The following is a 25,379-nucleotide window of genomic DNA, read 5'->3' on the forward strand; positions in this document are numbered from 1 at the left end:
CCAACTCCTCTTTTTTCAAATTTCATGCAAAATCTAACGATGTATGGCCTTATGTTACTTCGTAGATGTAAATGCCACTGGTAGATCTTTAGTTGTTCCTTGTAACTTCTTGTAAATCTGCCAATCTTGCCCAGTGTCTTTTACATGTATTCTGTTCTATTGGTGCTTTCCTCGGTGGTCTGTGCACTGGGTGCGTTTTTTTAGTTGGAAGGTACAAACATGTATGATAGGAAAGCAACATTGAAAGAGGCCATAGCAGATGTAGAAGTAATGTCTGTGATCATGTGTACATTTTATAAAGCCGACTTCTGGTCATGACACTTTGGTGGTAACGACAGTTGCGGTATTTAGTGCGGACTTTTGATTGAAATTTTGTTTTACTTTTCTTTTAAGGAAAATTATTTATTATTCCGTTAATACCTTAATTGGACTATTTATTTTTGGTTGTTAATTTCCTTAACCATTTTGTGTTATTTCAAAGGACAGGTATAATTTTTAATGGAAAATAGTAGTTATGGGACCAAGTATTTACATTTTGAAATATTTATTTTACGACATTCATACACGTATAACAGTCTGTTCTGTATACAGATATTTTGTAACTCACAGAGTTTATGATAGAGCCTGGGAAAAATGTTGCCTTTCCGGTTTCCTGAGCGACCCCATCAGAGCCTCGTCGGCTCTAGCTTTGTTTAGGGTCGACTGCTGGCAATGCCAAAAATTTTGTACCAGACATCTGAATTTCAAACGCTCTGAAAGGTTATTCCAAACATTAGAAAATTTTCATTAGGTAAAAATATTTGTCATTTCCCCACAGGCAAAGGGAGAGACTGATACTGCCTACCGATCTCCTTTTTTTCAGGACCGAAGTCGGAAAAACAACATTTGTTTCCCAGGGTTAGGCCAAAGATAGATAGTTTTCTCCATGTACGGATATGCCTGTAAGTGTCGTGCAATCCGAACTACGTTGGTTAAATCAGCACTGTTCACTCTGTTTATCAAAAAATACATTCTCTTAATTTTTTTGTATCATTTGTTGTTGAGCTGTTCACTTTTATACAGTAAGCACGTTTAGCCAACAATTCTCTTTACCAATTACTTCAGCAGCTTAATACAAGTACTCAATCTGTACGCCATTACATATCCAAAGCTAACAATGAAAATACACATCGTGGCCGATGAGGGTTTACTACATGCACAGAACATTAAAAGATATACTAGTATTCTAGCTGCTAGCATTAAGAATACTTCCATGCAGTAAACTATTAAGATACAAGTGGTGACCAATTGGGTTTCCACATATACAGGCACATTCTAGCACCGACAGTACTTCAATACAGTCAATACAGGCTTTTCAAATGACGCCACTTGCGCCTTGTTAAATTACAGTGTGCGTGAGTTTACCACAACGTGAAATGGAGCTAGGGCAAAACCAATACATTCGCACCTCTCCATGTTACTCGCCCCACAAAAAATAACTGTTACAGTACAGTGCATTACAAAAGCAACAATACTATATGTAAAATTGTACAAAGCAGGTCATAAAATAGTGAAGCATAATCAAGATATTATATGCAATGAAAGAATATAATTGATCATTATATATATGTCTGTTAAATACACCAACAACCGGCAAAACCGGCACGCACATTTCCATGTTACTCGCCCACACACAAAAAGAACAGTACGGTGCATTACAAAATCAACAATACTATATGTAAAATATACAAAGCAGGTCATAAAATAGTGAAGCATAATCCAGATATTAATATTCAATATCAATATACGTATGTCTGTTAAATACACCAATACGCTGCTACAGTGCTCCACTTTTCCGCCCACATTGTCGCTGGGTGTCCAAATTCTAATCATAATGACGTGAATGGAAAACAGCTACATGTAGTCTTCTGGCCTTGCAGCACAAATGCTACCACCACACATCATAATGTAGGACAAATTATAATCTCGAGAACCCAGAACTGTAATCTCCAAGCAAATCTTTTGATGGCTACTGGATCAACAGAATAAAATCGGCAAGACAGTATTATTGGCAGTGCAGGATGCAATGCGCCACCCGAAGTCTGGCTGGCAAAAAAAAAATTACTAGTACAAAAAAGCCCGATAGAAAACACCTAAAAGTACGTACAAAAAATATAACTGAAGCCTGAACCTCTGATTGGAGGGTGACAGTACAGTACAGTACAGTACAGTGTCTATATACATATGAACATCTTATAGCATGTCTTGCGGTGTTTCACGATGAATGTAGATAAACAGATTGTGTTTTCATTTTACCCTCGCCATACAACAGAATACTGCGCTCACCGTCAACCAATACATTTTTCAAATTTTGCGACCTTCCGATGATCAAGAAATACGGCCGATGCTCGTCGACTGCGTGGCACCGGCTTACATAGTGTTCATCGCGAATGTCGTTTCAAATCTGAGCAGGTTTTTTTTTCATTCTTCTTCTCTCGCGACGTCGGAACCATCGCCTCGGGCTACAGCTACATGTATCTTCTCCGAGCCGCCGTACTACGTAAACCCCCGGATAGGAGTTCATAGATGGGGTTCTGAAAGCGGTGGCAAAAAATATGCGACTTTACAAACTGTGCCAAACAAGTACGTGTGCTAAAGAGAGAGATGGCTTTAGAAGCGTCTGGAAAGAGTAGAAATTGGCCAAATAAACAAATAACATGCTGGGTTCGCTCCCGGAATATACTCCATTGTCGGACCATCTCAAATGGTATATGTTATCTTTATATTTGGCCGCGCAATCTCTACTCTTTCTAGCCGCTTATGAAGCCTGGTAGAGGCTAAGGTGGCCAAACAATAACTTGAGGACATTAGAGCAGAACCTTACGTACAGAGATGGGAAGGGACATACCGACAACCAGCCAGGAAGAGGCGAGGGGAACAATGACGGCCAGGATTCAAACCATGGACGAAATGTAGAGAACAGACATCACAATTGTACGACTTGTGAGATCACTTACCATCGGAGTGTTGCTGGTCCTCAGATGCTGGTGGAGGGCTGGACCTCCGGCTCCACCTGCGCACCGCAGCAGCGGAGCAGGAACCGGAAAAGGGCGACGAAGTCCATGACCACGGCCAGATGGAAGGTCTTGTGGACCACGCTGTACAGGATGGCGTTGGTGAAGGCGTGGCAGTTGGACAGCCACACCAGCGCGAAGTACACGTCGTCGTCCAGGGGCGTCACGGCGGCGTCGTAGATCTTCACCGCGTGCATCAGGATCTGGAGCCCGAACGCGACCACGGCTATGGCGATCAGCGACTTGGAACCGACCCGCCTGCATCTGCAGCAGCCTGGATGCCGGGCCGTGGCGTCGCCCTGCTGCGGTCCGGGCTGGGCGGGGTCCATCGGGTCGTTGCCGGTCTCCGTCGCGCCGTGGGTCTCTTCTGTGGAGCCCTTGTCGGCCGGAGGATCGTCGTCCAGGGGAGCTTCCTGGATCTCGTCGTCGGGCCAGGCAGAGCACCCCGGCGGGAGCGGAGGAGGAGCCGACTTGACCTCGTCCAGCTCGATCTGATCCTGGTGTCTGGGCTGGTCGAGCACGTACGGACGCGCGCGGATGGCGGGGGTGCCGACTCCGCTGAGAGCCATCGCGATGCAGATGAGGACGTTCGCGACGACGGCGATCACCAGCGGGACCACGACCAGGACGAAGAAACCCGGAACAGCTGCTTTCCAGAGAAGTTCGTTTTGCGGGATCTCGAAGGTGCAGCTGCCCTCGCGCAGCTGAAACTGGACCGTCGCCCACCCCTGCGTAACCGGCACGACTGTCGCCAAGACACCGACGGACGACACCACGAAGGTCACCACGACGGACTTTGCGAACGACATCGCCTCTGAGTACCCGGTCCACCAGATGGCCAGACACCTATATAATAATATGGGACAGTCTTCAGTCAAATATTCAATCAATACCTTAATTCCTGATATGTTTAAGAGTGCACATAAAACATATTTCAGTCATCCTAGTCCCATATAGTATACAGACCACCTACTCTCATTATCTAGACAGACCTGAATTACCTTTTTTTATACATTTACCTTAATTACCTATTTCGCCAAATCTGATTGGTGAATATATCTTTCGTTTGTAATATTACAATTGTATTGTTTTTATATATATGTGCAAATAATAATAAACAAACAAACCTGTCCACGGAGACGCAGGTGACCAGGTGGATCGAGCTGAAACGAAGTGCGGACTGCACGTACCCCCACCCTTGGCACCACGCCTCAGCCCCGGCCATGTCTTGAGCCAGAAACGGCCCCACATGGGACGCGTACCCCACGCCTTTCACAAAATCCGCCACGGCCATGGCGAAGATGTAGACGCTGGCGTTCCGCGGGAATGTGTTCCTGGTCGTCGTGAAGAGCATGACTACGATATTACCGAACATGGCCAGGATGCACTCGATCGACATAAAGGAAGCTTTCAACCTCACCACCCAGAGCCTGTCGTCCGGGGTTCCCCATGTGATGTCGCTGCTGTTCCCTTCCATCTTCCGTAGTTTGTGTGTCGTCGAGTGATCGAGTGGCTGGGCTAGCGGACACAAGATTGAGAGGTCGCGAGTTCGATTCCTGGCACCCCTGGCTAGACACTGTGTCCTTTACGAAAGGCACTTTAAACGACTTTCCTCACTCCAGCCAGGTGTAAAAGTGGTACCTGACTTCTGTCGGCGGAGGTAAAAGGCGGTGGAAGGAGAGGGATGGGCTCCGTCTTCCAATACCGTACCCTAGACACAGTGGATTAAAAACCCACTGCACCTACGGCCTCAAAAACTAACTGTGCCTTTTTTCTAGAATCGGTCCGAATTAGAAACAACACACGCCCGCATACACGCACTCCGTCTGGCAACTCCAACCTGTTGCTGAGGTCTGGGCTTCTATATTTACGTCAATCGATGCTTGCTCGCCTCCCAGAGACGAACACCAAAAAAGGAGCCAGTCGTGGCTAAATTGTCGTCCAATCAGATTTGTTTTCTTGAGCTCACTGAGTATGACGACATATATAGCTCCGCCTACGACGGGTGGAGCAGGATTCGCAATGCTTTGATCAATGAGAAACGCAATGGTTAAGTCTTAAGGTTTCACGATTTGATGACGTCCAGACCGAGCAGGGCAAAATGCCGGCACCTATGGACGAGGAACTATATTACTATCATAGACAATCTAAAATAACACCAGAAACATAACATGCATGAGAGAAGGGACATGTTTGAAGAAGCCTCCAAATTCCATCCAAAATGCTCATCGTTTACAGATGTACACAACGAAAACTATTCCCCTCTTAACATCACAGTATTCACAGGCATGTATTAAAGGAAAGTGAGATCTTTCGTTTTTAACAGTGAATGTTTCAGAAAAAGAAGTCCAGCCAAACATCTTAGATTATAGTCAGCAGGTAGTCACATACGAAACTGTATATAAGTCATTTTGACGCCTTGAGCAAGAATGTGCAATCAAGGTATCTAATAACTCTGGCACGAGCAATTTGCCAAGCACAAAGACCAAGACCCGCGTGTTGACGCAGGTTGCCACGAGGCAGCACATTTTTAGACGGACAGGAAGCGCGATATGAGAGGTGTAGCAAAGTGTCCTTCGTTGCCATGGCTACGGAAGTTTCGTAACGGCTGAACAAGAACCGCATCGATATAGAAAGAATTGAAGATGAGCAACATTTTAAACTCTAGCTGATCTCCATGCTTAGATTAAAATCTTTGGAAATCTCAGAAAAAACAACAAAATTTTCATATGAAGCTGACATAATTTGGCTGTGCCGCATGTAAAGAATGCTGAGTTTCTTCCAGCCAAATCTGGTTGAACTGTTCTTGGAACTTGTTAAGCGCTTAATCTTAGACCTTCAACTGGACGTCAAGTACCCTGCTAGAAGGGCCAGTACTGTATCCAGAGCCGTGTCTATCTAGTTCTTTACCTGAATGGGTTCGGTTCTGAATACGCGTGGACTATACACGGTTCCAGATAAAGCACAGTTCTGGATAAAGCACGCACGGTTAGGGATAAAGCACGGTTCTTGATGCAACAACCAGTTTCACGTGAAAGACGCCAGAGTGGTAAATATTTATAATTTATCAATCATGATATGAGTGAATGCACTCGTCAGCTCAAAACAAAAAATCCCTGAACCTAGAACATAAGAATTATTTTTTTGTTTCTATCCGAGCGTTTATAAATGGATTAGAGTAACCATGGTGAAATGATCTGAAACATAATCACATGCACAGGCTTTGGCTTATGACATTTAGAGACGATGAAAGATCGTGATGGTAAGATCCCCGGCATAATTACCTCATCAAGCAACAAATCAGGCTATTTACGTACATCAAAGTATGAGACTGTGCGCAGACATTCTCCCATGCAGAGCTTACCCCGGGGAAATACGTTTGCAATGGCCAGGTAGAACAAGATTTTACTGTTTTTCCAAGCAGACGTTACGGTGAAAGATCGTCATATTTTCAGAGTGACTGTCTAGCTTCCCTGGCAGTCCCTGTCTCTATATCAGCAGTTTCTGTTTCTGAACAAAGGTAATACTTTTAGTGAATTAAATTAGTATTTGTTCCTGGCAAACGACCCGCGGGCCGAGTCTGTATTGTAAAGTACGAATGCATGGTACAGTTGAAGATGAAGTGAAACAGAAGTGTTGAAAACAGAGCGAAAAAAAACATGTTTAGCCGCCGCGTACGGCTCTATTTTTCTCAGGTCGACCAACATTACTTGCTGTGGCCTTAGCGAGATACGGCCCTTTTCAGAACAGGGGGTGTGATAGAGGATGAATATCCGCTTTTTAAATTTTGCACAACGTGTGTAGAAGCGGTAACACAATGCAGCTCCCATCTGCTGTCCCTCATTAACCACGTACTTAAGCGCATACCCCGCCGTCTGTGCGTCGGTACAGGTGAAATGTGACCGCTTCTACACACGTAGTGCACGGAGGTGCAGTTCGGAATTCTTACCCATATATATATATATATATATATATATATAGTAGAGAGAGAGAGAGAGAGAGAGAGAGACAGAGAGACAGAGAGAGACAGAGAGAGACAGAGAGAGACAGAGAGAGAGAGAGAGAGAGAGAGAGAGTGGGAGAGAGGGCTTGACTGGGTGTCAAGTATCCTGCTAAAAGGGCCTGTACCGTATCCAGACCTGTCCATCTAGTTCTATGACTAATGGGTTAGGGTTAGGGTTAGGGTTAGAAAAAGGCACGGTTCTGGAGAGTCTCCGTGTGTCCAAGAACGTAGCTTTGCCCCTGGCACGGTTCTGAATACGCATGGATTATACAAAATGTACACGGGTCCGGATTAAAAAAAACGGTTTCACGCAGAAGACACCAGCGTCATACTATTAATCATGATATCAATGACTTCACTCGTCTGGTAGAAAGGGTTGGAGTCTTGTTACCAGAGTTCCCGAACCGCCGCAAGACATACGTGTATGGCGTACATCCTTCCTGATGAAACGATTCTCTGAAATATAACCACAGCTCATTAAAGGGCGGTGGAAGAGGATGGAACCCGCGAAGGAGATGGGTTGACGACATCAGGGATTGGACAGGCAGGTCCCTGGCTGACTGCACACAGATGGCCAGGGACAGGGATGGATGGAGGAAGCTTGTGCTGTATGCTACCACAGTCCCCGACCCTCCAGAAGAGGAAGGGACAAGGTGAAGGTGAAGGTGAAGGAAGAGGATGATGATAATGTCCCCGGGCTTACGTACTTTTCTTTACTCCAGCAAGCAACAAATCAGCTTCTTTCCACACATCAAAGTAGACTGTACATGAGACTGTACATGTGCGCACTAGATAGAATGAAACAACAGTTCGTCTACTCTCCCTGAGGCCAGAAACGGTCGGTTGAAACAGAGTCCTCGACATTCAAGGCAATTTCATAGTGCACGTGGCTCTGCCAACACTGACGGAGAGAGACTGAATATTGAAGTTATTGTAGCTTGTCCAACAAATGTAAGCTTGAACTTCTAACGTTTTACTGTTTTTGAACAAAGTGTTCTGTGAATTAAGTCTGTATTTGTTACTGCTAAACGATCCAAGGGCTGATTCTGTACATATGAATGGTACACCTGAAGATGAAGTGAAACAGAAGTGTCGAAAACAGAGCGAAAATAGCCAATATCTAGCCACCTCGTACGCGCCCATATGGCCCTTTGTTTCTCAGGTCGACCAACTTAAGAACTTATTTGTTCATCCTTGATTGAATCCTGGCAGGTAAGTAACAAGGCAAAGTCTCAGAGTCAAGTTTAAGCGCATGAAAGAAGGAGACCTAAAACCCCATAAGAGCCCATCGCGTTTCCCAACTCGCGAAATGCCGAAATCTGGGAATGAAAGACGCTTCGTTGGCCAGATACTTTCTCATTGCATTTATGATAGAGATGCTATATGCTAACTTGTGGAAACAATAAAATGTGGTTGAATATATTGGCCTACAAAGCATTGTGACATGCATTGTCTTTTTCTTTTCTGAAGGTAGATGGCGCTATATGCTATATTAAGGCCACAGCAAGTAAATTTTATGGATGACATCCTCAGCAGACTCCAAAATGCGATAGGGCAAAAAAAAAAACAAGATTCCTACGTTTTCAATTTTTTTTCCAATTCCAATTCTTTATTTCCATACCAACATTACAGACATACAATATGGAATTATAATGGCGCGTGAATGACATTGGTATTGGCATTTTACATTATAAACCTTGTTAAGCTAGAAATTATACCTGGTATTGTGGTAGCCTGGCCTGGCAGGCACCCAGTTTTTTCCGTAAACCCTGTTGTTACTTTTTCTTAAACCTCAGAAAATGTATGTGGCTTGATGAAATAAAGATCTTGTTGATGTACACAAGTTTGGGATATAAACACTGTGGCAGAAGGTATCGTGATCGTTGGGTTTGGCACAGAAAATAAGTCCAAAATTGGGCGACGAGAATAATTACTTTTGATTGGCGGCGGAATGGTGATGGTTAATTATCAAAAGCAATAATGATTAATCTAGTTGGCACCCCTATGCAATTATCACACGTGGTACGGTCCATTCGACCAGCTGCAGGCAGCAAGATAGTGTGGCCACGCTTTGCGGCGTGTTGTGCGTGAATTCTCTCCAACTTTTGGGGTAAATTTCCGGCTTTTGGTCCGCAAATTATCAGTCTCAAGTGTGCAGTATATCGTCTGGGCGTTTCCGGGTCGGATGTGTGCCATTCTTTTGATGTTTGAGGGAGAAAAATGGTATTCGCTGGCGGGCGGAGTTTGGAGACTGAAAACGAAAATGGCGACTACCATGGCGGCGTGGTGCTGAAAAAGAATCAGTTCTTTCGAGGTAAGGCAACAGATTAGCTCCTTGAATGTAACGTTACATGTTATTTGTACTTCCAACAAACCTGTGGCAACAGACCACGTTATAGTTCGTTATGTTAACCGTTATACTCCGTAGAATTTTTGCGTTTTGTGGAACGATATGTCGCACACATTTTGTACTTGAGTATTTTTCATGATAGGGAGGTTGTTCATGACTCGTGGTTTTGGGGAACACTGAATATATTTCTTCCATGTTGAGTGGCATTGAAAAAAGCTAGGAGCAAATTTGTTTGCTAAAACTGTTACAAATACGTTTTTTGTTGGAAATTTCCACAGTTTGGCCCAGTGAACACCTTTTGGAACGCACCGCACGTGTGCATAATAATTTAAACCCTCTCAACGTTCCCGCCAAAAAAAGTCGCGTAAACAAGACTTCCCAAGGCTATAATTAATGGTTGCATATATTATTTACTTCTGAGCATCCAAAATTAAATCTGTGCACAAGTGAAAATACATGTAGTTTAATTTCGGTTTTGTTGCTGTTTTTTCCTTGCTTTTGAATCAGAGGTTGTCACATTCAATTTGGTATTTTACTGGATTTCATACTTCATTGGCAAATTATATCTGTTATTGATATATAATTATATGAAGCAGTCACTGTGGTTGCACAGATTTGATTTTGAGGACGAACTATGCAATCTTGGTCCTTATTTTATTGTATCATTTATAGTATGTGTTAGTACTTTCTTTCTATTGTTTAATTGTACGCAACTGTGACCACCATTTTTGTGGCTTACTAGTATGTATTTGTTATGTGACAGTGTAGTACACAAGTACACAATTCAATAAACAAATCACTATAGAAACCTTTTTCCTCACGTAAGGAAGAATTAATAGGACGTATTCACATGACGCCATCACCCTTGCCCCCCGCGCGCTGCCATGTTGAGGTACATCCCCAACCCAGCAATGTTTTGCCAAGAAAGTCCATTGGAACTGTCACTTATGTGTATTTGTCTTCGTCAAGAAGACTATGGAATTGGTCTGTTTTTTTGTGGGAGACTGTGGATTTAGCGGCATAACTCTTGGAGGCGTGGTTCGATGTTCTTAACTTTTGGCAGGCAGGTTACCATTGTGGGGACCAAGGTCATGTGCAAAAAGGTTCGGGATCTCTGACTTCTAGGTGGTTCTGGAAACGACTCTTACTCACAGACTAGTTCAAGGCTTACAGTGTTTCGAGGCCTGCAAAGACGTAGTTCTTAGATAAGTAGGAGGGTTTAATTGACGTTGACAAGTCAATGTGATAAGGAAAGCTTGATTTGAGTGCCGCGGCTGAACGGTTGGTTGAGGTTTCTGTTGGACACAGATAGCCAGTGTCTTGTTTCTTATTAGGCCCCATTCCCACTAGGGTAAAATTGTCCAGATCCAGCCAAATTGTTTTCATGGTTGATCTATTTGTCGAACTAACGTTTTTGTGAGGACTCGCTAGTTCCTTCGTATGCTGACTCAATATTATGTACAAGATGCGCTTACTGTCTATGTGCGCTTTACTGGTCCCAGACCAACATTCCACCACGAGGCAAAACACATTGATTTTGAAGCAAAAAGTTTTGAAGGAAAATAGTGCCAGTTGCATCGTGTGTATTCCTCATTTCTAAAGTTTTCAGTGTTGTTTTCAATTTTTGTCAATTATGCTTAACGTAGATACTGGGTGGTTCTTTTGGGGGAAAATGCATAAATTTAGATGTTGGTAAAGAAGACACTGTAAATGGACCAAACAAACCACTGCTAGATTGGAGCTTTTAGAATCCTGGGAAATTGCCTTTTGTACATATTTTGATTTTTTCTTATAATAGTTGTAATATATTATTTTAAAATAATTATGGGCATTGCCAGTAAGTACTAGATAGTGAATGTTTTGGCAACATGTTTTCCTTTGACAATTGAATTTCTCTTGAGTAAAATAGGGGGTTTGATGTTGGAACTAAAGTTGAACGTGGTTTATATAAAGTTGTATGTTGTGTGACATAATTTCTTGCTAGGCCAATTGCTGTTTTCTATACACTGACTTTTGTTTCTCCCGTTTTCAAGATGGGGACCCAAAGCCTGGTCTGAGCGGAAGGAAGAACCAAACTTTCATGGACAGAGCTGTGTGAAAGAAGATGAGGAGGTGTGAGTATGGTTTCTTTATTAACAAGACAACACTCCACATGCCTTCAGGTGCACACACTTACACTCGCATTTCTCTCTTTTGCCCAATTCAGTCTGTATACCTTTTTTCCATGAAAAGCCCTTTAACTTTTTAACTTTAACCGGAAACTTTAATCCCACGTTAGGCGTCACTGAAAAATGCCAAATTGCCCAGAACTTGTCAGTCAAACCTTTAACTTTAATCCCATGTTAGGCGTCACTGAAAAATTCTTTGTATCGTGTCGTCGAAAATGCCAAATTGCCCAAAACTTGTCACGTAAACCTTTAACTTAAATCCCACGTTAGGCGTCACTGAAAAATTCTCCGTATCGTGACAAAAATTGTCACTCTTAAAAACCTTTTTTACACACTTCTTTGGACAATTGTGGTTGATTGAAAGTATTCTGCCAAAAAATCTGTTGATCAATTTTCCAGCCAAAAAAAAACACCTAATTGGCACCCTCACCTGGTTAATTAATTGGATTAAAGTTTTCCCGCCAAAAAACTTAGTATATGGGGCACTCTAACCTTGAACTTGTGCCCCCCTCCCCACTCTTCCTGTCCCCCTCCCCACTCTTAACTTCTTCCACAACTCACACAGTATGTTAGTTACACTGTTCCAACACTTTGGACTTCTTTAGACATGTAACTTCTTCGAACACGTAGTCACCACACTTTGCTACCCAACACTTAGTTGTTCGAGCACAGTTTTTCTGCCACAACAACTTTAGAATAATCTCTCGCTCTCCTGGTTGGTCAAGGCACTAAGTGTACTCCCCGTGGGATGTCTTTCCGGAGACATTGATGCTTCGAAACATCAGTATACCAGTGCAATTGACTGACCAGGAGAGCGAACTTATCATTCTAAAGTTGTTGTGGCAGAAAAACTGTGCTCAATCAACTAAGCGTTGGGTAGCAAAGTGTGGTGACTACGTGTTCGAAGAAGTTACATGTCCAAAGAAGTCCAAAGTGTTGGAACAGTGTACTAACTAACATACTGTGTGAGTTGTGGAAGAAGTTAAGAGTGGTGAGGGGGGCAGGAAGAGTGGGGAGGGGGGCACAAGTTCAAGGTTAGAGTGCTCCATATACTAAGTTTTTTGGCGGGAAAACTTAATCCAATTAATTAACCAGGTGAGGGTGCCAAGTAGGTGTTTTTTGGCGGGAAAATTGACTTATAAAGAAATCAGCAAAACAAAACTGCACCCATTACTTGCTCGAAAGTTCTTTCAATTTCAAAACCTGCCCAAAATTTTTAAACTAATGCTGAAAACTATATGCCTGAACGGAACTACCGTTACTTGAATGTGGGCTTTACATAACATATTATTTGTCAACTCAACCTCTCTAACAGTCTATCTGCAGTTCTTACCTGTGAAATGACTTAACGGGAGCGTCTTTTTAGCGAATGACTTAATTCTTGGGCTGTCTTTGTCATAAAAATATGACGTTTTTGCTGTCACGCCATGTCCAGATTGTGCTCCCATTTTTATTACTCCAAAGTTTTATAAATTGAGGTCAACAGTTTTACTGAATGACCACTTAACGCCCTGCAAAATGTTGGCCCTTAAAAAAATAAGCACATCTGGGCAAAAAATAATCCACTACCACAAATTATAAATTTAAGTTCAAACTGGCGTCTCCTGAATTACTGCGAGGTTTCCGTGATGTACACAATATTTTGCCCCCAAAAAAGGTACTCTAAAAGCGTGTACAGCACAGAAACTTCGCAGGAATTAAGGAGACACCTATTTGTACTTGTATGTGGTGGTCAGGATTTTTAGCCCAGTTGTGCAAGGGCCAATATTTTGCAGGGCGTTAAGTGGTCATTTGCTTAAAAGACAAAAGTAAAACTGTCAACTTTGATTTATAAAAGTTCGGAGTAATAAATGGGAGCACAATCTGGACATGACCACAGCAAAAAAGTTCAGATTCGTGCAGCAAGAACAGCCCCAGAATGGTCATTTGTGCTCATTCACTCACAAGACTTTTAACTTAGAATTTCAATTGAGAGTATATGATTATGATCCTCATATTAATATTTATCTTTTGCAGAGACCACTGGGACTGTGAAAGAAATCCTGCCTCACTGTCAAGAACATACCTGCTGGACACTGGACTTTTATCAACCTCTACCTGTAACTCTATCTACAGTTTAGTTATACCAACTTTGAAGATTGATTTTTAAGCTTCTACCTACACTATAAAAAAAGTAGAAAACAACTTTAGAGTAATTATAATCCTTGTAAAAAGACTAGTAGACATTTTTGTTTTGCTGATTTCTCCCTTTGAAACATCACACACAGCTTACCTGTAGTACATTTCACTCTACAGAAAGAAAGCACAACATTGCCTTTTCCATTTTCTGTACAAAAATAGGACATATTCCTAACAATCATGATGTGACCAAAGTACTTTCCCAGAAATCCACTCTCATTAAAATATTGTCATACTTAAAAAGAAAAATTTGTGAAATGCCTACAATGTGTTTTTGGATATTTTGTTAACATGAATAATCCTGCTTGTTATTTCATTTGTTACTTAACAACCGGAGACAAACGTATAGAATTTGAGGTAAATCAGAGTCTAGATTTGTATGCTTTTTGTGCCTTTCGCAAATTCACATTGTTAAGCTTGGTTTCACGTACATTACATTTGATATTAAATCGTTGTTCGACTTCAAATTATGCAAAATAGAAATGGCTAGGTGCAGAATACTGCAATTAAGCAACGACCACGTATTATGGTTCACTTGTAACTGGCTGGACGTTTTATCACATAGATGAGAGCTTAATGGTGACTAGATTGACCTGACTTTTCTATTATGCAAACCTAAAATGGCTGGTTACGCATTGCGGCATGCAGACCCCATTTTTGAAAGAGTTTATAAATAAAAGCCAACTCACAGTCAAGTCCGATGTTCTCTTCTCTTGTAGACAGGTAACAGGTCCTTCAGAAACAGGTAGATACACCTGGAATAATAGTCCTAGAGTGTGGACAGGTACACAGGATAGCTGACAGGTCCCACAGCACACACAGGAGACAGGTCCCACAATGTCAGCTGTACATTAGCAGCATCTCAAGCCTAGGTTGTAAAAGAAATACACATTCAGAAAGATCACAGGCTAAATACTAAATATAACAATTACTCACAGAGCATCATACATTGCAATATTCATATCATTTGTTTGAGATTTAAATAAAGTGCTTTGGGTCGGGGGCAAGAGCAAATTCTGAGTGAGTGGGTAATAAAGAGCAGAGCAAAATTGCTTTCAACATTCAATCAAAAGTCAACATATTATTAGGAAAACATATAATATCAAGACCATGGAAAAATCAAAGTACATCTCACATAAAATACCTCAGAACAGTCACCAACAACACACAATTCTATTCAAACGTCAGTTCAACAGCATTCAAGCACATCTTATATTGACAGAACATTATGGGAAAAGATGGCTTACATAATGCATATATAAATCAGTAAAAAAATTAGAAAACAGAGGAGGAAACGAGCGTATCTAATGTAGTCATTATGGTAGTTCAAAACGGACATGAAAATAGCGTTGCCGACCGGCGGCTTTTGACTAAGTGCAGGTTTAAACACAGGGAATCGTCACCGGCGCAACTAACTTACACCATTCTGGGTTTAGCTGAAGATACCGCTGCCTTGTTTCTCTTCCTTAATACGAGATGGGGTTCGCGAAGGCCTCCATCCCGTGAAAGGCGTGTAAAGTGCCTTTCTCAAGGGCACAAGATCGGTGACATGGCGGGGTTCGAACCCGGGACCTCGTGGTTCTGAGCCGAACGCTCTGCTGTTGCGCCACACGCCCAAAGAATTGCAATGAGTTCGGCCCAAATAGTTACGAGAACCTAGAGGACAATGTTTAATTCGACTCACCTCCTTAAACGGACGTAGCTCGTCTTAAAAGACGAATTTTTAAACCGCCGAGTTCTTCCCTGTCCAAGCACCGTGACTTGCCATCTTGCTCTGAGCAGCAGCGTGGTCTTACCACCTGATACGGAATCACCATAATTTGCATTTTCTCAATTAGATAATTAAGTTGCCGTGTTGATTTGATCATATGGATGGCATCCAGTGGAAACCCCAAAACTGATGCGATCGTGCGAATAAAAAAAGTTGACCTTCATTCTGAAATCTAGGTGGTCGTGAAGGTTGAACAAATGACTAAACACACAAAGTAATATTTATTAGGCACGTTGAATAATAGACTCTTCATTTTCATTCCTTCACATTTTCTTCTCTTCCTTCGGAATGGATTTTGGCATTCTGTGACATAAGTATCGTTTTCCTTTTTTTCAGTTTATGGCATATATTTGCTAATTTTGCAGCTGCTTTGTACGATTTACAGTATGGCGAAAAAATTTATGCTGGTCTATCCGAAAAAAAAAATTTAAAAAGGGGAAGTGCAGAGGCGCGTATTCAATAAACCTGATTATTTTACGATGTAGACTTCTGTCATTTGCAAGATCTATAAAAAGGACAAACACCTGTCCTGTCGACTTTGCACTGGTCTATGGTTTGCTCCCAAGTCACTCTTATCTTGACAGAACACCCATGGCCACGTCCGAAATTTCATCAGGTTGTTCCATGTCGGCTCAAAACCGTCAAAATGACACCGCTGTTCCAAGTCTGGTCTTAGGGTTTCAAATCTTCCTCACCCTATCAGGTAATAGTCTCCACCAGACTTCTTTTGCGGGCTGAATAAATCGTAGAAATCGGCCTAAAAAGGGTATTTATATATATAATTGGCAAGAGAAGGTAGCCGACCAGAGAAGCCGGCCTTCTCTGGTCGGCTACCTTCTCTTACCCGCAAAAGAAGTCTGGTGTGGAGAGTACATCTGTTCCTTTTGTCTCCATCCATCGTCGGACTGTACGTGACCGCGACACGGTCTTTAATTTAACCATGTGCAATTGTCGTGCAATAAAGTTCTTCTTTAACGCTGCCCAGTGGCGGTTGACGGTACTGCAACCACTGGCCAACACTTCCCACTGATGCACCTGACCGTCACACGGTCTTAATTTTAATAACGCCGCCCAGTGGCGGTTGAAGGTACTGCAACCACTGCCCTTCACACCGCCACAATCGGACTGCACCTGACCGTGACTCTGACTTTATCTAATGAAAGGCTTCTGCAAACTCCGCATGAAGGAAGCAGGCGGCGCCCTCTGAGCAGATGTCCACCTGTCTCTTGTTGCACCGTTCACCTGTGTTATAAGTTTGTTTGTTTGTTTCGCATAACCGGTAAACCAGCTTTAGGTGTAACACACCAGTTTTGTACATGTAAGTACAAGCTGCGTAAGACCGGACTGTAAGGTTTGAGCCACTCACACCGGGAAGCACCCCTACTCTTTTCAATAAGTGTAGTGGATTCTTTGACGTGTCTGGGGTGTGGCTCTCCCCAAACACGGGATCTCTATTTAACGTCCTATCCGAGGGACGTCCCTAACTGAAGCTAGGTACTCATTTCCACCTGAGTGATGTGAGGAAATTCGTGTTAAGTGCCTTTCACAAGGGCACAAGATAGGTGACATGGGCAGGATTCGAACCCGCGACCTATTGGATATGAGCCGAACGCGCTACCGACTGCGCCACACGACCCCACAAGTTAGTGAGTTACTGAGTGAAGATAAAGGTAGCCATTCTATAGTTTGCTCTTTCTTAAGACATAGTAAAAAAAACACACAGGTTCAAATAGCAGAATGGTCTGTTTAGTTGTAAAATACACTGTATTTGTTCTGTACAACTTCAACAACATTGTGCACGTTTACTTTACTTGTCAAATCTTAGCTCCAGCCTTGTTACTCCTGGCTATTGGCACACTCTTAGTATCATATCATTGTTCAAAACTTCAGATATCGTCACATTAAATCAAGACGTCATAATATTCAAGTACATTGCAAAATAGAAATGTCCTTATGTGGGGAAAAAAGGGGTAAAGAGTCAATCTTGCAACTAAAATATGCTTCATACAAGACTACTTCTCTTGTATAATGAAAAGCACATACAAACAATAGAAGTCACAATGTCATTTTCTACACCAAAACAGACCATTGCTTTCTCTTGGTCTGGTTAAACTACTACTACGGGTTTTAAAAGTTATTGCACTTTTTCTGACTTCGTACAAAAGGGCCCTCACTGAATTTTCAGGAGTAAACAACGCTATCTCAAAGGAGAGTACTCTCACTTGTGTACATAGTTTTTTTAAACTAATTGTAGAGGCAAGAGGGGGGAAGGGGGTACGTCTCAAGTTTCACATCAGTAACATAATGAACCTCTAGACTGGAAGTTGTGAAAGATGTCAAAACAGTTGACTGAGTTTTGACAAGGAGATTCAATATTGCAATGGCAAAGAATGACATTATTTCATATTGTAAGTGCAGTGTGTTTTCTGTCTTAGGGCAAACTTATGTTTACAAGTTAGTATTGTCAAAAGACACAAAACTATCTTTCATTTCTAATGTACTGCTATTCTTGTGTTTCTTTCAATTGTATTGTTTTCATACTTGTTCAGGCATGTTCTTGATGAGAGGGCTTTTATAAACATTTTCCTTTTTGCCTAATCCTAATTCAACAAATTTGACTTAAAACATCTACATCATACAATGAATGACTAGTGCTGTGTACCTAAACCCACGTCTAGGTTCAGGTCCAGATTCAAGTCTAGAGGTTTAGGTTCAGTTCCGTAAGTCTCGTAAGTTCGGACCTAAACACATGGCATATACAAACTTGAATGTTGGCCACATAACATGGAGGCCGACACTTGACAATGCCAATGTTTTCTTCATTTTGCAGCACAGATTTTCCAATCTATGGAGGGTTTTAGGTGGTTTTGAAAGAAAAGGGGTATATGTGACATTTTTTTTTTAATAAGTCCGGAATTGGTTCTTGACTTGTAGGTTTTTTTTTACTTAACCTAAACATTTTTACAAGTCCAGGAAAAAATCGGTTCTTGACTTTGAGGGTTTTTTGGACTTGAACCGAAACATTTTTACAAGTCCAGAACCGGTCCAGCGAACCAGTACACAGCACTACCTATGACGACTGTGACAGCAGCGTAACAGCTCCTAGTTTTTCTTCTTGCTGTCCAGGTTGATTTCCTCCGATATGGAATGTACTGCGTCCACGAAAGCTTCCACGTGGTCAGGGTCGATGGTGGGGTAGATCCCGTGGCCCAGGTTTGCGATGTGCTGCTGCGTCCCGAACTGTTCCAACATTTCTCTTACTATGGTCCTGATCTCCTCCTGGGTGTAAGGACAAAACAACGTGGTAAGATCACACCTATCTATTTTCTTGGTTCTCATAGATTTTAAGGTAAAAATTATGTACATTTCTTTAATGATGGCCCTGATTTCCTCCTGTGTGTAAGGATACAGAAACATGGTAAGAGTTAGACCACATCTATCTACATGTACTTTCTTGGTTCTCATACAAAAAAACTAAGCCTTAAACATTTCCCTAACAACAGTTGTGATTTCAAGTTTGTTTGCATGTAAGTTATTATTACATTTGTACAATATTATATCTGTTTATCTAATCATTTGACTCTACTGGGTAACTGGCTCTTTCCATATACTTAAATGCCAATTTTCTATTTCAAAGATGGCCGATTGGGCAAACATTTTGCCTGTCATTAGTAGCAAAATTCTGTCAATTAATGAAGAACACTGGCTAGAACACTGATCATGACAACACAAGTTCCAAACATGACAGTACGGTACCTTAGAGGCATATAAAGCACCAGGGTCCATGTTCCCCTGTAAAGTCACCTTCCCTTGGGTCTGGTGTCTGGAAAAGGGATGGAACAAGAGGAACAGTGAGCAAAAACAATACAATTCCACTGAGTAATCATAAAGTCATTCCTTGGAAATTGAGCAGGCCCTAACTAATAGAACAAGCCTATAGCTACATGTATAATATGTGACAAGCTGAATAAAAGTTCTAGAGAAGAACTATACATCTCTGACTGTCAATGCTGCAGTGCAAAAGCAAAAATGTTGCTTAGCTTAAGGAATAGTCTGCTCTCTCTCTCTAAATATATATTTCTATGTCAATAGATAGAAGCTAATATTTGTTTTGCATCACCAATAAACCACCTTTAGGCATACCAGTACCAGTTTTGTACAGTAAGTACAAGCTGCACAAGACCAGACTGTAAGGTTTGATCCACTCACACACGTACACCAGGACAGACCCCTACTCTTTATGCTAAGTAACTCCTGACTCGGGTGTAGGGACTGACACAGTCATCAAATCTGTATCTGTATCTATACATTAATCTGTATCTGTACATGAATCTGTATCTGAATGTGAATTAAGATCAGGACTGATTGCCATAGATGCTAAGTGCAGTGTGTCCTGTCAACCTACCGTGCAGTTTTGGGGTTCACAGTCCAGTCTAACCCCACTACTTCATATCCACTCTGGGCCAGGTCCTCTATGGCATAATGGGCACCCTTGGCAAATATAATCTGAAAACACAACATGATATAATTAAAAAATTAATGACTTATGTACAGAAACGTGACTTGGGTCTAGCTATATACTGGTATCTATGGTCCTACGAAATTCATAAACACGTAGTCATAACAAGTCCATAGACATATATCCTTACAGCTATACATATACTTAAAAGGTAGATGTAATCCAAAAGCTAGCATGTCTTGGGCACGGTATTGGAAGACAGAGCCCATCCCTCTCCTTTCACTGCCTTTTACATTCCCAAATAAAGTTAGGTACCCACTTTACACCTGGGTGGAGTGGAGAAAACTGTACATGTGTAAAATGTCTTTCCAAAGGACAAACATCTGGCCAGGAATACCAGGAATCAAACCCATAACCACTGGTATTCCTGACTAGACATTGTGTCCTAGGGCAAGACACTTTAAACGAGTTTCCTCACTCCACCCAGGTGTAAAATGCACCTATACCCTGGGAGCCAGACTAGTATCAGGCTGTTAGCCATTTTCCTTTTTTACTACAGTAATAGGGCCACCCAACTCCCCTCAGGCTTAACTCCCCCATAGCAATAATTTAGATAGGCGAAGGAAGGGCTCTTGACTGCCAAAGGAAAATGGCCCAATACTTGTCTGGCTCCCAAGATACTGCCCCTACAGTCTCAGACTAAAGGGCTTTAAATTTGGGACTACTTGTAGTGAATCTGCCCAGTTTGGACCCACCATGGGTACAGGTTCCTTGCCCTGGGCCCGAACCTTCTCCTCCACCTGCCTGGCGATGATGCTGAGGTACGGGAGGGCGAACGTGTGGAAGGTGCGGGGACACAGGTGGCCGGCGTGAGACTCAAACACCTGCAGCAGCTGGGCAGGTGAAAAAAAAACATCACTTGTTACTTTTTGTACATCTTACTGTAGGGAAATGTGAGACAAGGACTTGTAAGTACATGTACATGAGGTACGGGAGGGCGAAGGTGTGGAAGGTGCGGGGACACAGGTGGCCAGCATGTGACTCAAACACCTGAAGCAGCTGGGCAGGTGAAAAAACATGATCACTTGTTACTTTCTGGACAAACTTACTGTAGGGAAATGTGAATAGTTTCATCAGGTTTATAAGTCACTGAGTAAGGAGACTCTTTCTACAAAATAAAGTCTTTGAACCTAGTACCTGAGAAAAATGACAGACAGTCACTGAAATGTCGGCTGAATACAAGACTTGGTTGTGCAAAAAGAGTCTCTTTACTCAGTTACGGTAGGGAAATGTAAGGCAGGGACTTGTAAGTACATGTACAAGACATGAGGTATGGAAGGTGCGGGGACACAGGTGGCCGGCGTGAGACTCAAACACCTGCAGCAGCTGGGCAGGTGAAAAAACATCACTAATTACATTGTGTAGTAAATTCAGAACCATGAGGTCCCGGGTTCGAATCCTGTCAAAGGTGTGGAAGATGTATCACTTATTTCATTCTGACAAGTGCAATCTTAAAATACATTCACAGAAGTGCTGTATTAAAATACATTATGAGAAGTTTAAAAGCTACTGCAGAAATAAGAAGTGGTGACAACTGACAGGTGACAAGTTAAGAGTCAAATACTCCAGAAGTTCTTGAAAAGAATTCGTTAATGGACATAATATCCTGACCACAACCATTGTTCTAAAACATTTTTGATGATGGAAAGGAAATTACCACACTTCTTTTCTTGAATATACGAACAATCAAGACAGATCTCACCAGAACTCACTTATCATAGGAAGCCGGAGTTAGAAACTCTTCAAACTTTTACAACGAATTCTCCCTTACCTGTGCGCCTGCGATGACCTGGCCCACCAGATAGTCTATGATGACTTTAGTGAGGATGTTTAACAGCTGATGACTGGCCTCCTCATACTTGTACAGCCACTGTTTAGGTTTACTCATGCTCTCAGAACCCCCACCCTCGATCATGTAGCACATCAGTGTCCACTGGAAATAAACATATCAATACATGACCATACTGTAACTCATATAGTGTTACCAATAGTAGTTTGTAGTAATAATTGTAAGATAGTTTAGGTTTGTAGTATTGTTGCCTTACTGCCACACATTGTACCATGTACCATTGTGGAGCAATAAAGTTCATTTATTCATACACAGTCACTGATTAAAAGTAGTGGATGCTACTTGAAATGTCGTACAGTTTTTGAAATCTATCCAGTTACTTGAGTAACTGTTTTCTTGTGCACAATGTATCTCACTGCCTGGATGTCTAACCTTTATCAATGTATCATACAAAATGGTTTCATGTTAACTTACTAGTGACCAAAATACATGTATCACTAATAAGTAGGTTAGTGCAGGTATAATCGGAGCTTTGCAGGTATTTTTCATATCTAGCTGTACCCAACCTGTACTGGCTCATGACACATGTGTGAAACATGGCCAGTAATAGCATTTTATGCTTCATATGCACCCTAGAAGCAGACAAAAAGATTCAAAATGGCATTGCTGACAAACTTATGTCAGAATTGCAAGGGTCTTTATGGAGACTATGGCTGTAGCTACATCAGATTAATAACTATGAAGAGATCATACTTACTGGTGCTCCAGAAAACCCTATAAGAGGCACCTTCCCCTCCAGCTTGTGCCTAGTTAAAGTGATGGCATCGAACACGTAGCCGAGGGTTTTGTTTACGTCCACATCCTTGTCTAGTTTGGACATGTCCTCTGGTACCTTCAGTGGTTCAGGAAAACTGGGGCCTTTCCCTGGCACCATCTCTACTGTCATACCCAGGGCCTGGATTAACAAGACACAGTTAGAAATATTGTACAAGAATTCAGTGGGCACAGCACCAGATGTATCTGAGCTCTGCATTGAAACATGCCTGTCCTCGGTGCTGAACACAATCCACACACAGAGAAACACACCTGTCCTTGGTACTGAACACCATCCACATAAAGACAAACCACCTGTCCTTAGTGCAGAACACCATCCACACAAGGTAAACACACCTGTCCTTGGTACTGAACACCATCCACAAACAGGCAAACATGCCTGTCCTTAGTTCTGAACACCATCCACACACAGGCAAACATGCCTGTCCTTAGTTCTGAACACCATCCACACACAGGAAAACACACCTCTCCTTGGTGCTGAACACTATCCACACACAGGCAAACATGCCTGTCCTTGGTGCTGAACACCATCCACACACAGGCAAACACACCTGTCCTTGGTGCTGAACACCATTCACACACACACACACACACACACACACACCTACAATTCTTTAAAGTTAGAAGAAAGCACTTTGTCTAACAATCCTAAAGTCTTACATGCACTCAACACAAATACAAGAGGGATAAAAACATTGAACATATCATATGTTTACCTGCGGCACCACGAGAATGTCTGAGAAGATAATCGCAGCGTCCAGCTGAAATCTGCGGATGGGCTGTGGGGAAAGGTCAACATCTATCAGTGTAAAGTCCAGGGGGGAAGGGGTCGAAGCATGAAAGGGGTTGAAGTGAAGAAAAAGAGAAATATTGTTTTCTTATTAAACTCAAGGACCTGGATAAAGTATTCAAGAGTCTTATAATATATATATTGATATTGCAAATCTTGTTGTTTGATATTTGCTGCCCTGCATTGCACCTATTAAATTACGTAGCAAAGAAGTTTGTTTGTTTGTTCGTTTGTTCATTCAAATCACAAGACAAAGACACTGTGGAGGCTACATCCATAACTCCTTGGAAGGTTCTTCTCACCTGTAAGGTAACTTCACAGGCCAGCTCAGGTGTTTGACACACCTTGAAGAACTCATTCTCAGCTCTCATGGCCCGGAACTCTGAGGAATCACGAAAAACATTCAGCTTTTAGCAACAACACTACATACTGTACAGAAGTAGAGAAGTCCATACAATTCAGTCCTACACAAGTAAGTATACAAAGAAAGCATTCATATGATCATACACATGTAAGTACTCATTTCTAAGTGTTGTGGCGTTGTGTGGCACAATGATAGGACATTCACCCGGGAACCCATGGGTCCTGGGTTCAATTCCACCTACGTGCTCCTACGTTGTGCTGTTGGGAAAGGCACTTTACACAACCTTCCCCCAACGTGCCAGTTATTGCCGATTTTTGGGCAGATGGGATTATCTAAAGAAGTAGGCATCCACACTAAAACTCAGAAATAGGATAGAAGAAAGGCTGTCAGTAGAATATTCCTCAATCAGTGACGTTTTTATAAAGGTAAAAACACATACATGTACCTCCAAATTTTATATGTCTACTGTACATCTTGATCACAAAGTGACCTAGTTTTGCGAGAACACGAGACTAGGTCGAGACTTGTATGGATCTTCTGGCCTCTCCAGCCTCCTTGCGGAGTAGGGGTAGTAGTTCGGAGGTACGTGTTTTTACCTTTATAAAAACATCACTGATTGAGGAATATTCTACTAACTGTGATAAACACGTGACAGATGTATCTCTTGAAGAAGAAAGGCTGTATGTACCTGACAGGTATCTGCCCGCTTGTCTCATCACCCAGACCGGCACTCGTTCTGTCTTCTCACCTCGGGCGGCACGGAGCATCAGGTCATTCTTCAGCTCGGGGAAGTTCTGGAACAAAAGAAAAACGTGATGCAGTCAGTATTCAGTAACATCTAACACATGATACAGTCAAACCTGGCCAGCTAACCAGACAACCACCACCAGTCATATGCCACATTAAAACAGTCCCTTTCAAAATATAACTAAGGCCGTATATATGTAAGCAAGCAATTATTTTACTCAACCAGCAACCAGGTTTTTGTAGCCCCTTGATCATGAGAGCATCCATACTCCACTCAAAAACACAGCACTTATCATAATGGCTAAGCATTCAGAGCTGGACAAACATCATGGATCAGATCACCATCAGTTTGGCATTAGCCTAGACTCTATACTATCAGTATCACTATAGCCACTCAGACTATTTCTGGGGCCTGCATTATACGTAGGAGAGCTTCTTGGCTCTTGGGCTCTCCGACCCCTAACTCCTGAGCTAGACACTGGCATACAGCCTTATCACCGTGGGAGTTTCACACATTACAAACAGCTGTTTATATTCATAATCTCCAAGCAGATGTTGGGTGGAAAATGGTACATTGCCTCTCTAACAGTCACTCACCCTAAAGGTCTTTCAACTTCTTGCTCACCCTAACAAACAGCTGTCAGACAAGCCTAGACGGCAGGGAACATTACTAACACCCCAATGTTTGCTTGCAAGGAGATTTTACACTTATTCTAGATCTGTGCAATATATTTTGGAAGTTCTGTACCATATGGTATCACTGTTTTCCGTATGAATTGTCCGTATTTTTCACGACTGATTAAAGAAATGAAG

General features: G+C 42.1%; 2 protein-coding genes across 3 annotated transcripts in view; both read right to left on the bottom strand.

The window, feature by feature from the left end:
- Positions 1-3,016: 3,016 nt before the first annotated feature.
- Positions 3,017-4,530, bottom strand: LOC109483528. The gene is made up of 2 exons (XM_019786561.1): positions 4,181-4,530; positions 3,017-3,899 (listed from the first exon to the last, which is right to left on the bottom strand). Exons 1-2 carry the CDS (start codon positions 4,528-4,530, stop codon positions 3,017-3,019), a joined length of 1,233 nt encoding a protein of 410 aa, XP_019642120.1.
- A 13,970-nt stretch (positions 4,531-18,500) lies between these two features.
- Positions 18,501-25,379, bottom strand: part of LOC109483573 (uroporphyrinogen decarboxylase-like) — a 32,857-nt gene continuing 25,978 nt past the window's right edge. For both annotated transcript variants that reach the window (XM_019786609.1, XM_019786610.1), the window contains exons 2-10: positions 24,508-24,613; positions 23,758-23,837; positions 23,382-23,444; positions 22,589-22,786; positions 21,814-21,975; positions 20,738-20,875; positions 19,929-20,029; positions 19,280-19,346; positions 18,501-18,802 (exon numbers count right to left, since the gene is read on the bottom strand). In XM_019786609.1, coding sequence (XP_019642168.1) covers positions 18,626-18,802; positions 19,280-19,346; positions 19,929-20,029; positions 20,738-20,875; positions 21,814-21,975; positions 22,589-22,786; positions 23,382-23,444; positions 23,758-23,837; positions 24,508-24,613 — 1,092 coding nt within the window. In that variant the 3' untranslated portion in view covers positions 18,501-18,625. The remainder of the gene's footprint in view (positions 18,803-19,279; positions 19,347-19,928; positions 20,030-20,737; positions 20,876-21,813; positions 21,976-22,588; positions 22,787-23,381; positions 23,445-23,757; positions 23,838-24,507; positions 24,614-25,379) is intronic.

This window comes from Branchiostoma belcheri, unplaced genomic scaffold, assembly GCF_001625305.1.
Source record: "Branchiostoma belcheri isolate BF01 breed outbred unplaced genomic scaffold, Haploidv18h27 scaffold65, whole genome shotgun sequence".
In the NCBI taxonomy this organism is placed as follows: domain Eukaryota; kingdom Metazoa; phylum Chordata; class Leptocardii; order Amphioxiformes; family Branchiostomatidae; genus Branchiostoma; species Branchiostoma belcheri.

Coding starts and splice junctions, on each gene's coding strand:
- LOC109483528 (XM_019786561.1), bottom strand. CDS start 4,530: ATGGAAGGGAACAGCAGCGACATCACATGGGGAACCCCGGACGACAGG. Junction 3,900..4,180: donor ACCTGCGTCTCCGTGGACAG/GTTTGTTTGTTT, acceptor ATTATTATATAG/GTGTCTGGCCATCTGGTGGA.